Source organism: Channa argus, chromosome 6, assembly GCF_033026475.1.
Source record: "Channa argus isolate prfri chromosome 6, Channa argus male v1.0, whole genome shotgun sequence".
NCBI lineage: Eukaryota > Metazoa > Chordata > Actinopteri > Anabantiformes > Channidae > Channa > Channa argus.
The window spans coordinates 7,630,012-7,644,821 of NC_090202.1; the positions used below are offsets into that span (position 1 = coordinate 7,630,012).

The window sequence follows — 14,810 nt, forward strand, 5'->3', positions numbered from 1 at the left end:
ACACAAAGGATAGAGGTGGTGATGCGGTCAGTTATAACCTGAGATGTAAGCTACAGTATTCCAAACGTCCATCTGTGTTCTCAATGGATGGTGACTACGTTATTGGGGGTGTTTTCTCCATACACAGCAACATGCACACAGTGAAGCACAACTACACCACTATGCCTGAGCCACTGAGGTGCACAGGGAGGTTTGTAACTAGGAGAAGGGTAACAGTGTTAAATAGTTTGAGAGAAATGCTTGTGTTGTTTGTACAATGTCAATACAGTTTAATTGCATTATTTTTCTGCGATATGTTTTTGTGGCATTGAAAGCCTAAAGTCAATGTCTCTTTAGTTTTACTGAAACTAGAACTAGAAACTGATACACATTTGGCTTATTAATGCACTATTAGTATCTTTCGGTAACTCTTAACTGCAGTGTGTTTGTAGAAAAGGGGAACTTTCCATATATGTTCATGTAATATGGAAAGTTTACACTTTTTCAACACTGAAATTTGTTTTTGTGTGCAGAATTGACTCAGAGGAACTGGGCTTCTCACGTGCAATGACCTTTGCTATCGACAGTATCAACAACAGTACAAAACTGCTTCCAGGCATTAGACTTGGTTATCAGATCTATGACTCCTGTGCCTCAGTTCCCATGACAGTGAAAGTAGCATTTCAGCTTACAAATGGTCTGGACCCTGTGTTTTACATTCCTGACAACTGTTCACAATCTGGTATGGTGATGGCTGTTGTTGGGGAGTCTGGATCAACACCGTCAATCAGCATGTCACGGATCATTGCGCCCTTTAATATTCCCCAAGTAAATATTTTTTTTGTGTTGTGCAATTGTAAATGCACACATGATGAAGTTTTGACTGTAGTTAAACAATCACAGTGTTTTGTTTCCCTTAGGTGAGTCACTTTGCCACTTGTGCCTGCTTGTCCAATAAGCAGCAGTACCCCAATTTCTTCAGAACCATCCCCAGTGACCAGTTCCAGGCTGAAGCACTGGCCAAGCTGGTGAAACAGTTTGGCTGGACTTGGATAGGTGCAGTCCGGTCAGATTCAGACTATGGAAATAATGGCATGGCTTCTTTCCTTAAAGCAGCATACAAAGAGGGGATCTGTGTTGAATACTCTGAATCATTCTATCGCACTCATCCACGTAGCAGGATCCAGAGAGTGGCTGATGTGATCCGCAGGTTTTTAGATCACAGCTTGTACTTGTATTTTTTGACACTGACCTCCTTGACATAAAACCACAAAAGACATTAAGTCAAAACACAAGATCACAAACAAACATGAGAAAAAACATGTTTTATTATCTTAATACCAAAAAGGCACATTTCCTTCTATATTGTAGATAGAATGAAGCCAAAAAGATAAAATGCATTTTTGTTTTTTTTGGTAATGTTAATACGTATAATACTGTTTAATGTCTCTACAGGTCAACAGCTAAGGTGGTTGTTGCGTTTGTATCCTTTGGAGACATGTCATTACTAATGGAGGAAATGTCTTGTGAGCCTTCCCCATCTCGCCAGTGGATAGGCAGTGAGTCCTGGGTGACTCACCCAGACATGCTGAAGTTCACATTCTGTGCTGGAGCTATTGGATTTGGTATTCCTCAATCTGTCATCCCAGGTCTGAGAGACTTCCTGCTGGATCTCTCTCCCAGTGAAGTGGCAGCATCCCCAATACTCACTGAATTCTGGGAGGACGCGTTCAACTGCAAGCTGGAAAAAAGTGAGAACGTTGTGGTAATTTGTGAGTTAATTGCATGACAAGTCATACTTTGGTCCGTATGGTTTTGTAATGTTGTTTGCCTTTTAGTTAAACTAAAATTCATTGACAAATTCTTAAGACATGAGGTAGTCATCAGGTGTGTCTTTGTAAATTATCCCACTTGATAGTGCTCTCTTTTTTTATTTTAATGAAGCAGGTTATTGTAATTTCACAAAGCCAAAAATGAAGCCCTGAACCCAAACACACTGTATACTGAAAAATAGGCTTTACTGACAGATATAAACATGAGTATTATAATATTACAAAACCATATTGTTTGTTTCTTATTCTGGTATGCTTTTCTAGATGTCCACTGCAGCCTTATCCTGCTGTTGTTGTTTTGGTTTTTTTTTTGTGCGTGGGGTGGTCTCCCCTTAATCTCCTCTTCAGGAGTCTAAAATATTTCACTCTTTCCCTCTGATACAGTCCTTTGCTGAGTTGACAGTGTAAACATGTGTGGTTTGGCTCATAAGCAGATTCTTTTCTTTTCCACTCTTCGTCTCTTTCATCACTTTGATGAAATTAATCTTTGTGTCATCATAAAACGACGTTAGAGAATTTAGTGGTTTATCCCAGTATTTGTTTTTTTCTACTTTTGCAAATCCTGCAGGCTTTGTGACCCTTTCTGCTGATGTGGTATATTTGTATCTTGTGATATGGCTTCTGTACTCACCGATACGTTGTGGAGGTTGTTGATGATTTAGCAGATTGTTGTTTTGGAATGTTAAAAAACACCTGTCAGTGCATTTTTGTTACATTTCAATACTTTTTCTGATCAAAAAATTAAGACCATTTGATACAAAAGTGCTACTTTTCATAGTGTCTAACATATATCAGTGTGAATACCATCAAATGAAAGCTGAAATTATGAGCTTTCATTTCCATCTTTTGATTTTGAACCTAAAACCTTTTCAGTACACAGCAAAAACAGTTGAATTTGCCTTTCAATTTCAGTACCTTTTAAAGAGGGTGAATGTGCACTATGTGCACTTTGACTGTTGACCCAACATGGGCCTGTTTCAGACATGAACTCAAGAGAATGCCTGGAGGATCAGGTCCTGAAATTTTCAGGACTTTCCCTTTCAGACATGTAGCCAACATCAAAGATAGTCTATGCAAGATGCATCCTTACTTGTGAGGAAGTACTACGTGTAATTGGGTGAGGGGTGGTTCTTGGACACTTCGAGCAGGGGGTGGAACATGATGCAAAAACAAAGCCGTGGGAGTGACAGTGTTTTGCTTTGTAATGTGGTCGTATACAACTCGTGCTGCTCCTTGTATGTGTTGGACGATTTCCAGGTCTGCCCTTACTTGCAGAATTTCAAAAATTTCTTTATACTTCCAGTTCGACATTATTGTTGTATGAATGAATGAGTTCTTCACTTTTGGGTGTTTTGCCCGGTTTCATGGCAGTTGTAGGAAATGGACGTCATCAACACACCCACTCACTCATGGTGAATTCTCTGGGGTATTACTTTCTCTAATCACAAATGAGCCCCCTTTAACGGAAGAGAACCTCCGGCAGAATGGTGGGCGCCAATCTGCCTTGACTGGTTGGGGTGAGTGGAAAGTGAAGAGAGAATAGAAAAGAGCAAGAAAAGCAACAACAAAGGCAGGTTGGTAGGACCAGTGGCTGCACACTGGAAAACAAACAGCTCCAATGCCAGGGACACCTGCAGAAAGGGATAGAGAGAGGGGAGACAGAGAAGGACAAAGACAAAGACACACAGAGTTCAGTGGTGACAATTGTGAGAGGAGAAGAGACAGGGTCAAGAGGAGGAAAGGAGCTCAGTGCATCAGGGGGTGGGTCCCCCAGCAGTCTAAGCCTATAGCAGCTTGACAAAAACTAACTATAAGCTATAACAAAGAGGAAGGTTTTAAGCCTTCCAGAATCTGAACTGGGAGTTGGTTCCACATGAGAGGAGCTAGTGAAGGTGAAATATGATCTCTCTTGCTAATTCCAGTCAGCACACTTGCTGCAGCATTTTGGATTAATTGCAGGCTCTTTAGGGAGTTACTGGGACATTCTGAAAGTAGGAAATTACAGTAGTCCAACCTAGAAGTAACTAAGATCTAACAGAACAAGTTTTGAGACGAGTCCATTATCTGAGGCCATGAGAAGATCACTACTTCATATTACTATTGGTGTCATCCCGTCTACACTCGTGCACTGAATCGAGACCTCCCAGTGCCTACTTGGTGTGTGAGTCCCAACTAAGACTACATCAATAACTGGGAATCTGAGAAGAATCATTTCGGTTCAGTGCAAGTCCAAGTGCAAGTTGGGTTAGACAGCAAAAGAGTGGATGATAGGCTGGTGAGCCTGCAGAGTTATGTAGCTCTAGTGTTTTGGTACCACTGAGCTGAAGAGCTCTGCTTGGGATTTTTTTATTACATGGTGTAGCAAGCAGCAGATTTGCACCAGTTCTTCTCATCACTCCAGAGTATAGTGCAAAGTTCACAGATCAGATAAGAGAGCCAGGGATTAGGAGATGAGCAATGGGAAGACCTGAAAGACAGTGGGAAAGGACTATACAGACAGGTTGAAAGTGTGTGGTTCAGAAGATGTCAGTGGCTGTGTCTGTGTCAGGGGGAAATTTCCCCATAATAAGAGCACTAAATGGTAAAGGATCTGCACTTATAAAGTGCTTTTCTACCTATTGGCACTCAAAGCGCTTCACACTGCTTCTTATTCACCCATTGGCACTCATAATCCCATTAAGTAAGGGGTTCAGTTCAGTAAGTTGGGGTTCAGTGTCTTGCTCAAGGACACTTCAACATGTGACCAGAGGAGCCGGGGATTGAACCAACAACTGCGAGATTGGAGGACATCCACTCTACCTTCCTGGGCTTTTGAGTGAGAATCAGGTGGTTGCCAGCTTTGTGGGTTGGTGAAGTTCACATCAGTTTGAATTAAAATGTGGTCTGAACGACAAGAATGAATGTCAAGAATGTTGACATGGTTCTTGCCCCACTAACTCAGTTTAAAACTTATGACAAGTTAACCAGGTTATAGTCAGGTTTCTTGGAAAAGCAATTTAACCATCATGTAAACAGGAAACCTAGTTTTCCTGATTGCTCCTAGACAAGAAAATTTTCCTTTCCATCTACATGCAAAACCAGGTTTCTATCCCGATATGTACAAAGCTGCACATGTGCAATGTGGTGAACACACTTCATGACTTTTTGTCATCAGCATGTGTTGTGCCTTACATTAACAATCTTTAAAACACTTACCTCACATAAATTATGAATGAAAATACAGTATGTTATACTACGTCCATGTTAAAAAGTGTGTGTCTCTCTGTTTACTCAGGTGCTGCCACAAACCGGAGTTTATGTGATGGAACTGAAGACATAAAAAAGCTCCAGAGCCTGCACACTGACAAATCTCAGCTCCGCGTCACTGTTATGGTGTACAATGCTGTTTATGCAATAGCTCATGCCATTCATAATGCTGTGTGTCAGGAGACAAATTCTACAAGTCAGTGTGACAAACTCTCCAGGATAGAGTCCAAACAGGTAATATGAAACAAGAATATGCTTCAGTGTGTTTTTTCTAGCTATGGTGTACAGTTCATAAAATTAAAAAATACAATACTGGTATAACCAGGATGTATTTTTTCAAACATTTTTAATAGAAATATATTCAAAAATAATTTTGATAATAAAAGTCTTTATATCCATTTAAAACAAAATCAAGAGTTATTTCTAAAGAAAGCAGAGAGTACTGCTTGCAATGGGATTATTTTGAAAACAAATTTTTCAAATTTCTCAGTCAAATTTGACTGAGTGTTTAAAAACAATTTTTTCTCAGGTTTACAAGGACTTAAAGCATCAAGATATGCTTCCTGTTTACCCAAGTGTAGACAACAACAGTCTCATCTGCATCACATATTTGTAATTACGTACGTATGTGTGGCGGTTATAGAAGGTTACCCACAGGGGGGCAGACTCGGGCATAATCATCCCTGAGAGAAATCTGCATTTTTTTCCTCATTAACATTAGCTTGTCCACAACATAATCAAAAGCTAGGACAAAACTCAAAGAGGTTAATTTTGCAAAATTACTGCAAAGAAAACAGCAGCAATAACATAAATGTGAGTAGTTGTGGACTGCCTCAGTTTTTTTTCTAAACTTTCCAGTATTATAGCTATGATTTGATACTGCCTCACATAGGTATCTTAAATTTCTGACATTAAGAACCGATGATCCAAATTAATGTTACATAGTCGTATGTATAGTTAACAGCAAGCATATCTCGACCCTGGGACATAAGGAGAGGTGCTATCAAAGTTTGTTATGACACACACACATTAAATAGCACTACATATAATTACATGTAAAAACCTTTTTGTTTAGGCCTGCCCTGTTCACCAGTCATAGATTTCAAAATAGTCTTGCTTGATTTCTCCATATTTTCTATAGTCTACTGCCTAAATGCTGAGCACATTGTGGTAGAGTGAAATAAAGTAGAACAGGGAGAGAAAAGGTTCAGTAGAATGCATTGAGTAATCTGAATTGAATATCATGTTAGTGTTAGTTTAAGCTTAACTTTAAACAAACACCTTATTCTTTCCCTTAAAACTACTCTTATCTCTGACTTGTTTTTTTTACAGATTTTCACTCAGCTTAAAAAAGTAAAATTTTCCCTAAATGGTTACAATGTGTCATTTGATGCTAACGGGGATCCTGTGGCCAAATATGAGCTGGTTAACTGGCAGAAAAGTAAGAGTGGCATTATTGAGTTGGTGTCAGTAGGGTACTATGATGCATCACTGCCAGTGGGCCAGGAGCTCTGTATCAACAAGAACATCACCTGGGTTGAGGGCAGGACACAAGTGAGGAACAATAACTCACTGTAATCTTGAATTATCCATATTGAAAGAGGCAAATGTATATGAATTTATCTATATACACTGTGTCTGCAGGTGCCGATGTCGGTGTGCACTGAAAGCTGTCCGCCAGGAACTCATAGAATACTCTTAAAAGGAAAACCCATCTGCTGTTTTGACTGTATTCCATGTCCTGAGGGAGAGATCAGCAATGCTACAGGTATAATGTATTTTGTTATGCACAACTACCACATTGTGTATATAAAAACTGTGTGTATTTTGTGATTTATTTTTTCAGATTCCACTGACTGTTTCCCATGCCACAAAGAGTTCTGGCCAAATGCAGAGAGAGACACTTGTTTCCCAAAGCCTGTAGAGTTTCTGTCCTTCAGTGAGGTCCTGGGAATCCTCCTGGCTGCATTCTCAGGTGGTGGAGCCTGTTTGGCCGCAATAACTACAACTGTTTTCTTCCGTCACAGAACCTCCCCAATTGTCAGGGCCAACAACTCTGAGCTGAGCTTCTTGCTGCTCTTCTCCTTGACTCTGTGTTTCTTATGTTCATTAACTTTCATTGGAGCACCCTCTGAGTGGTCCTGCATGCTGCGCCACACAGCATTTGGGATCACCTTTGTCCTCTGCATCTCTTGTGTTCTTGGGAAAACTATAGTTGTGTTAATGGCCTTCAAAGCTACACTTCCAGGTAGTAACATCATGAAATGGTTTGGTCCTCTACAGCAAAGAATGACTGTAGTGTCTTTCACACTCATCCAAGTTCTAATATGTACAGTTTGGTTGGTTGTTAGTCCTCCTTTTCCAATGAAAAACCTCACCACATACAAAGATAGAATCATCCTGGAGTGTGCATTAGGTTCAGCTGTTGGATTCTGGGCTGTGCTTGGGTACATAGGTCTACTGGCTGTGTTTTGCTTTGTGTTAGCTGTTCTAGCCCGAAAACTGCCTGATAATTTTAATGAAGCCAAGTTTATCACCTTCAGCATGTTGATATTCTGTGCAGTCTGGATCACCTTTATCCCAGCTTATGTCAGCTCTCCTGGGAAATTCACTGTGGCTGTGGAGATATTTGCCATTCTGGCCTCTAGTTTTGGACTAATACTGTGTATATTTGCTCCAAAATGTTTTATTATATTGTTTAAGCCAGAAATGAACACAAAGAAACATTTAATGAACAAAACTCAATACTAGGATCTTAAAAAGTAGCATAATTCATCTGTGTAGATTAAACAGAATTTTTTAAAAAGTAACTTTTTATGCAATTTTCTTTTCATTTTATTATATTAGATTTTACTCATCCATTTTATTAATTTTTTGAAAATATTTAACAAGTAAAGTTAAACTTCATGACAAAAATCTCAGCTCTGTACCAATGTTTTGATTACACTTTCAATTGACCTATAATTTATCGTGATTCACCAACAAACAGATTAGGAACAGATCACATTTGTATAAAGTAAGTGAGGTGACATGATGTAGAGTTTTAAAAAATACCCACAATATTGATCTTCAAACAAACTCTGTCCCTTTTCGCAACTACCATGTCCAGTTGTAACTCCTTAGGAATCAGCCACAGCATTCAGGCTCCTTGCTCACCTTCACCCTCTGCTTGATTGTAACCAGAACTTCATTCAGCAGCCCTCTCGAGTTCCATGCCATGCTTCTTGTTGGTTTATCTTTGACCTCACTTTTCTCTTGGCTAAGGGTAAAAAATTCTTTTCTTGTCTTCTGTTCACTTACCTGCTTATGCTGCCCATTGCTCATGAAGTTTTTTACTTACTTTGGCTTACATGCTCGAGTTGTCTGTTGGCCTGCTAACCTTGGAAATGGTTTCATAAACCTTCCCAGATTTAGGTGCACAAACAGTTGCTTCTCTAAGAACATTGCTTGTGTCCAAAAGCCTAAATTCTCTAGAACAGTAAACTGCCAAAACATTGTTTTTTTGTTTTTTTTTAGAGGTTTGCAGACCTGCTGACAATCAATTAAACAAAGGCAGGTGATTACCAGCACATGGCTATAACTGTTAAATATGATTAGGTTTCCTCCACACAAAAAACAAAGCATAAATTCTCAGTACTCAAGTGCTGTGTTTACTCTGAATATAAATGAATTGTATGGCCACGAAAAAAAGAGAAGGACCACTGCAGAGAAGGAGCAAGCTCTACAGAACATGTGGTGAAGGGAGGAGAGACTCTGAAGGAAAAATCAGTTCCTGTTGTTACCCCACAGCCAGGTATTTTCATTTACTCCAGCATCCTATTCCCATTCCTCATGAGTAAGAATAAAATGGAGCTTTGTATTGAAAGGCAGATTGGTGCGGCATCAGCACTAATGCAGACATCGTACAAAACCATTGAAGTTAAGAAGGAACTTACCACTCTCCCACCGTGCTGCCACATTAACTTTATCATGAATTGGCATTATATACAAAAAATTTCATTTAATTTAAATCTTAATTGCAAGGATGCCTCCTTCAGGCCTCCTACTGCAGGTTTTACCGGTGTTTCCAGCTAGTAAAAGAAAATACTGGAGAGATTATACATCATCAGCCACAGAATGTCTTGGAAACCTAGATGAGGAGCTGAGAATTGTTTTTTAAATTTAATAAAAGTAAACTCAATGTATCTAGACTGATTGGTCACCTCAATACTTTTCTCATTTTTTTCGCATAAGTTTGGAGGTATGTTATGTGGTAATGCAAATTCAAATTGTAATAAACTGGAAACTGTTGCTGCATAGATATGGCTATGGTATAATAATTTAAACTGTATAACTTTGCCATCAGTTTTACAATCATAAAACCCATCAACAGTATGTTTTGTTATACAACAATGTAGCACAAGATTGGGAAGATCTCTCATATTTATATTAATAACTTTAAAGGGAAAATAAAATAAAAATAACAATTAGAGGATGTCATACAACACATGCAAAACTGAAATAATTGAAATTAAACATAGTCCACTGTGTAAGTGCTCTCTCTCTCTCTCTCTTTCTCTCTCATGTATATGAAGCTGAAATACAATAGAGGGAGGGAAGTTTATTTTGAAATGTTATTTAAACATGACATAAAGCACCCTTTAGAACACAAGGACATAGTTTAGGGATGGAGACTTCAGACCTCTGCATTAATCTGATCTTAGCTCTGTATTTTTTCGAGATGAACTTAGCTGTTACTATGAATGATTCAGGGAATGGTCTAAAACAAAGTGCTGGCTACACACAGGCTAAAACTAGTGCTGGGGTCAGTCCTAATGCTTCATCTGTCATTTGTAAGCTGCAAGATACCACACGTCTACCTGCTTTCTCAAATGATGGTGACTATGTTATTGGGGGCATTTTCTCCATTCACACCTACATGTACACAGTGATGAATAACTACACCACCATGCCTGAGCTGCTGAGGTGCACGGGAAGGTAAGTAAGTTATGGGGAATAAAAGGATGTAAAATTGTGAAGGCGCAAACAGGTTTGAATATTGTATGATATGAAAGCAGTCTTTTTAAGATGTTTTATTGTGGTATTGAAAATGTATTAATGTATTAATCTGTCCTTTATTTTAAAGTCAAATCAATATTTGCTCATGTGAATGGCAGATAGTATGGACAAAAATATGGATATATGCAAAGAAATTGTTGTTTGTTTTTTATCTGAAATAGAAATTCAGCTGTTGAATTTTGTTAATCAGGACCCTCATGAATAGTTGGCTTGCTAATGCAGTGCAAATAGTTATTGTCCATTTCTGTGAATTGCATTTTTCTTTTACTGTTTTTTATCTTTTTTATATATAAAAATTGAACTGTATATTATACATTTCAACACTGATGTGTGTCTGTGTGCAGAATTGACTCAGAAGAATTGAGCTACTCACGTGCAATGATCTTTGCCATAGAGGAGATTAACAACAGTACAAAGCTGCTTCCAGGGATCAGACTCGGATATCAGATCCATGACTCATGTGCCTCAATACCTATGACAGTGAAAGTAGCATTCCAGCTTACAAATGGCCTGGATAAGGTGTTTTACACCAACAGCAATTGCTCACCCTCTCATATGGTGATGGCTATTGTTGGGGGGTCTGGGTCAACCCCATCCATTACAATGTCACGTATCATTGGACTATTTAATATTTCGCAAGTAAATATTAAGCTGTGTTTAAAATTTGCTCATGATGTTCTTTAGGTGATCGATCTAAAAAAAAAGCACACTGTTTTCCTTTCCCTTAGGTGAGTCACTTTGCCACTTGTGCCTGCTTGTCCAATAAGCAGCAGTATCCCAATTTCTTCAGAACCATCCCCAGTGACCACTTCCAGGCTGATGCACTGGCCAAGCTGGTGAAACAATTTGGCTGGACTTGGATAGGTGCTGTCCGCTCAGATTCAGACTATGGAAATAATGGCATGGCATCTTTTTTGAAAGCAGCATACAAAGAGGGAATCTGTGTTGAATACTCTGAATCTTTCAATCGTTATCACCCACTTAGCAGGATCCAGAGAGTGGCTGATGTGATCCGCAGGTTTTTATATCACATATTGTACTTGTGTTTCCTCTATTTACACTAACCTTCAAATAAAATCACAAAGATCAGAAAAAATACATTTTTCTCTATCTTTGTAGCAAAGTGCCATCTTTAATCATGTATTTTGCTTTTGCATTTAATAAATACATTACTGAGACCAGTAATACACACTGAAGACAACAAAGAACTAATGTGCTTTTTGTGTTTGGTGGTGTTATGATATCAATACATATAATCCTGTATAATGTCTCTACAGGTCAACAGCTATGGTTGTTGTGGCTTTTTCATCCTTTGGAGACATGAGGTTACTTCTGGAGGAGCTGTCTCGTCAACCTTCTCCACCTCGCCAGTGGGTAGGCAGTGAGGGCTGGATAATTTACCCAGACCTTCGGAGATTTACAATTTGTGGTGGAGCCATTGGATTTGGTATTCCAAGATCTGTCATTCCAGGTCTTAGAGACTTCCTGCTGGATCTCTCTCCCGCTGAAGTGGCAGCTTCTCCAGTACTTACTGAGTTCTGGGAGGATGCATTCAACTGCAGCCTGGGAAAAAGTAAGAAAGTTATGCTGACTTTCAACATTACCATGATAGTCATTGCTTGGTTCTTGTGTTCTTATGTTGTTTACTGCCTGTCTGAGGTGTAGGTCCTGTGTTCAAAAGTCACCAGCTGCTTCAAAACCAAAGCCTAATCAGATCTGCTTATATTGGACATGAAATGGACATAAGGTTTATTTGTAAATAATTTCACTTGATATAATCATGACTTGGAGATTTTACATGAAGCAGGTCTATCTGGTTTTACAATGCTAATAATGGAACCCTGAAAGCACATAGTAGATAGTCTACAGGCCACAAACTAGGGGAAATGATTAAAAAGGGACTTACTAGAATGTATGAATCACAGTATATACTCACTTGCCACTTAATTAGGTCCATCTGTACAATCTAATGCAATCCAATACGGCAGCTCTGCCATGAATTCTACTTTGGCAATGTTATAATTTCTTAGTTTTTAAACTGAAACTATTAGAAAGGTGATAATTCTAATCTCTGTTTATTATTGTGGTCAAAGTGGGTAGTGGAGTTGTACTGAAGTGAATTATAAGAAAAGGTGGTTCTAAGTTTTTGGCACGTTATTACTTTTAAATAGGTTATATGACCAATTTAAAAACAATCTTTCTTTCTATATAAATATTTAGGTTCTGCCACAGACAAGAGATTGTGTGATGGAACTGAAGACATCCACAATCTGCAGAATCCGTACACTGACACATCTCAGCTCCGTGCCACTAACCTGGTGTACAAGGGTGTTTATGCAGTAGCTCATGCCATTCATAATGCTGTATGTCAGGAGACACATTCTGCAACTCAGTGTGACAAACTCTCCAGGACAGAGTCCAAACAGGTCAGTAAGCAATAAACACTTCTGTACCTTTATTTAGCTATGATTCAAATTTGAAAAAAAAAAGAAAAAAATTATGTACATCTACCACTAGGATGTTAGGTTGTTTTTTTACACACACACAGACACACACATTCTTTTACCAGTGGTATGCTTTAAAACATAACTTAAGGCAGAGGAATGTTGTCAAAGTTTCCACTTGTGCAGAGACACTTGCTTCCTAAGTCTTTATTTTAGGCTCACTCTTGTAACTAATGAGAGAATTCAGTTATTTTTGCTTGGTTAGTAAGTTTTGGAGTATTCTCATTTATTGTAGTTTCATAATTGACGCCCTGAAACACTGCACAGAGCTTTGTGTAGCAGAGTAGAGCAGGGAGACCAAGGGAAAGGTTCCTGTTTGTCAGCCAAAATGAATAAGCTGGGTTAATGAGATGTTGGAAAGTCACCAGAGTGTCAGCACTACTTCTCCAACCCACACTTCCCAGCCTTGGTTACCCAGCCCAAGGCCTTAGAGCCCAGGCAATATTATGGAACTTCCTGAAATGTCCATAAGGTTCCACTTCTGTCACTGCTTACGCTTAAGTTGTATATTTTAAATTTAATCAAACACTTGTATATTCAATTGTTAATTCCTTTATTTCCCAATCTCACTCAACAGGTTCTCACTCAGCTGAAGAAAGTAAACTTTTCCCAAAATGGTTATCATGTATCATTTGATGCTAACGGGGATCCTGTCGCAAAATATGAACTGGTTAACTGGCCGAAAAGTAAAAGTGGAAGCCTTGAGTTGGTTACAGTAGGGTACTATGATGCATCACTACCAGTGGGCCAGGAGTTCAATATCAACAAGAAGATCACATGGTTGGAGGGCAGAACACATGTAAGAATTTTTCACTAACCATAACACCTGTGGAAAAAAGTCATATCTATATGGGTTTGTCTATATAAACGGTGTGTGGCAGGTACCAGTGTCAGTGTGCAGTGACAGCTGTCCTCCAGGAACTCATAAAGTGCTGCAAAAAGGAAAACCCATCTGCTGTTATGACTGTATACCATGTCCTGAGGGAGAGATCAGCAATGATACAGGTAAAATATATTTTGTTATGCACAATTATCACGTCATGTGTATGACAACTAACTGTTTGTTGTGGTTTATTTATTTAGATTCCACTGATTGTTTCCCTTGTCCCAAGGAGTTCTGGCCAAATGCAGAGAGAGACACATGTTTTCCAAAGCCTGTAGAGTTTCTGTCCTTCAGTGAGGTCCTAGGAATCATCCTGGCTGCATTCTCAGTTTGTGGTGCTTTTCTCTCCATTATAATAGCCATTGTATTCTTCCATCACAGAACCTCCCCGATTGTCAGGGCCAACAACTCTGAGCTGAGCTTCCTGCTGCTCTTCTCCTTGACTCTGTGTTTCTTATGTTCATTAACTTTCATTGGAGCACCCTCTGAGTGGTCCTGCATGCTGCGCCACACAGCATTTGGGATCACCTTTGTCCTCTGCATCTCTTGTGTTCTTGGGAAAACTATAGTTGTGTTAATGGCCTTCAAAGCTACACTTCCAGGTAGTAACATCATGAAATGGTTTGGTCCTTTACAGCAAAGAATGACTGTAGTGTCTTTCACACTCATTCAAGTTCTAATATGTACAGTTTGGTTGGTTGTTAGTCCTCCTTTTCCAATGAAAAACCTCACCACATACAAAGATAGAATCATCCTGGAGTGTGCATTAGGTTCAACTCTTGGATTCTGGGCTGTGCTTGGGTACATAGGTCTACTGGCTGTGTTTTGCTTTGTGTTAGCTGTTCTAGCACGAAAACTGCCTGATAATTTTAATGAAGCCAAGTTTATCACCTTCAGCATGTTGATATTCTGTGCAGTCTGGATCACCTTTATCCCAGCTTATGTCAGCTCTCCTGGGAAATTTACTGTAGCTGTGGAGATATTTGCCATTCTGGCCTCTAGTTTTGGACTAATACTGTGTATATTTGCTCCAAAGTGTTTTATCATATTATTTAAACCAGAAATGAACACAAAGAAACATTTAATGGGCAAAAATCCACACTGGGATTAATACCTCCCCAATGCAATATAGTGCCCAGAATAAATGTCTTTAAACAGGTGAAAGTACCTTTTCAACTGCTAACATCAAGTGCAATTTATAGATCTCTTTTTGCCCCCAGCCCCTCAGGCAGGCACAAAAGTTTATTACATATTTTTACTCTATTTCTGTGAATTTACGTTAAATATTTGGTTGTCATAAAGTTTACA

General features: G+C 39.0%; 2 protein-coding genes across 2 annotated transcripts; both read left to right on the forward strand.

The window, feature by feature from the left end:
• Positions 1–68: 68 nt before the first annotated feature.
• On the forward strand, positions 69–7,808 carry LOC137129181 (extracellular calcium-sensing receptor-like). The gene is made up of 8 exons (XM_067508112.1): positions 69–190; positions 513–807; positions 900–1,189; positions 1,435–1,730; positions 5,086–5,291; positions 6,390–6,611; positions 6,702–6,825; positions 6,904–7,808. Exons 1-8 carry the CDS (start codon positions 84–86, stop codon positions 7,806–7,808), a joined length of 2,445 nt encoding a protein of 814 aa, XP_067364213.1. The 5' UTR covers positions 69–83.
• A 113-nt stretch (positions 7,809–7,921) lies between these two features.
• LOC137129432 (extracellular calcium-sensing receptor-like) lies at positions 7,922–14,687 on the forward strand. Its single transcript, XM_067508570.1, has 8 exons — positions 7,922–10,034; positions 10,460–10,754; positions 10,844–11,133; positions 11,393–11,688; positions 12,336–12,541; positions 13,197–13,418; positions 13,501–13,624; positions 13,703–14,687. The coding sequence occupies exons 1-8, from the start codon at positions 9,724–9,726 to the stop codon at positions 14,611–14,613; spliced, it is 2,655 nt and encodes an 884-aa protein (XP_067364671.1). The 5' UTR covers positions 7,922–9,723; the 3' UTR covers positions 14,614–14,687.
• Positions 14,688–14,810: the final 123 nt, after the last annotated feature.

Excerpts from the sequence above, each read along its gene's own strand:
- LOC137129181 (XM_067508112.1), top strand. The coding sequence starts at position 84 with ATGGATGGTGACTACGTTATTGGGGGTGTTTTCTCCATACACAGCAAC. Across the intron at positions 191-512 it reads CCACTGAGGTGCACAGGGAG|AATTGACTCAGAGGAACTGG; the intron begins GTTTGTAACTAG and ends TTTTGTGTGCAG. Across the intron at positions 1,731-5,085 it reads CAACTGCAAGCTGGAAAAAA|GTGCTGCCACAAACCGGAGT; the intron begins GTGAGAACGTTG and ends CTGTTTACTCAG.
- LOC137129432 (XM_067508570.1), top strand. The coding sequence starts at position 9,724 with ATGGAGACTTCAGACCTCTGCATTAATCTGATCTTAGCTCTGTATTTT. Across the intron at positions 11,689-12,335 it reads CAACTGCAGCCTGGGAAAAA|GTTCTGCCACAGACAAGAGA; the intron begins GTAAGAAAGTTA and ends ATAAATATTTAG. Across the intron at positions 13,419-13,500 it reads GGTTGGAGGGCAGAACACAT|GTACCAGTGTCAGTGTGCAG; the intron begins GTAAGAATTTTT and ends GGTGTGTGGCAG.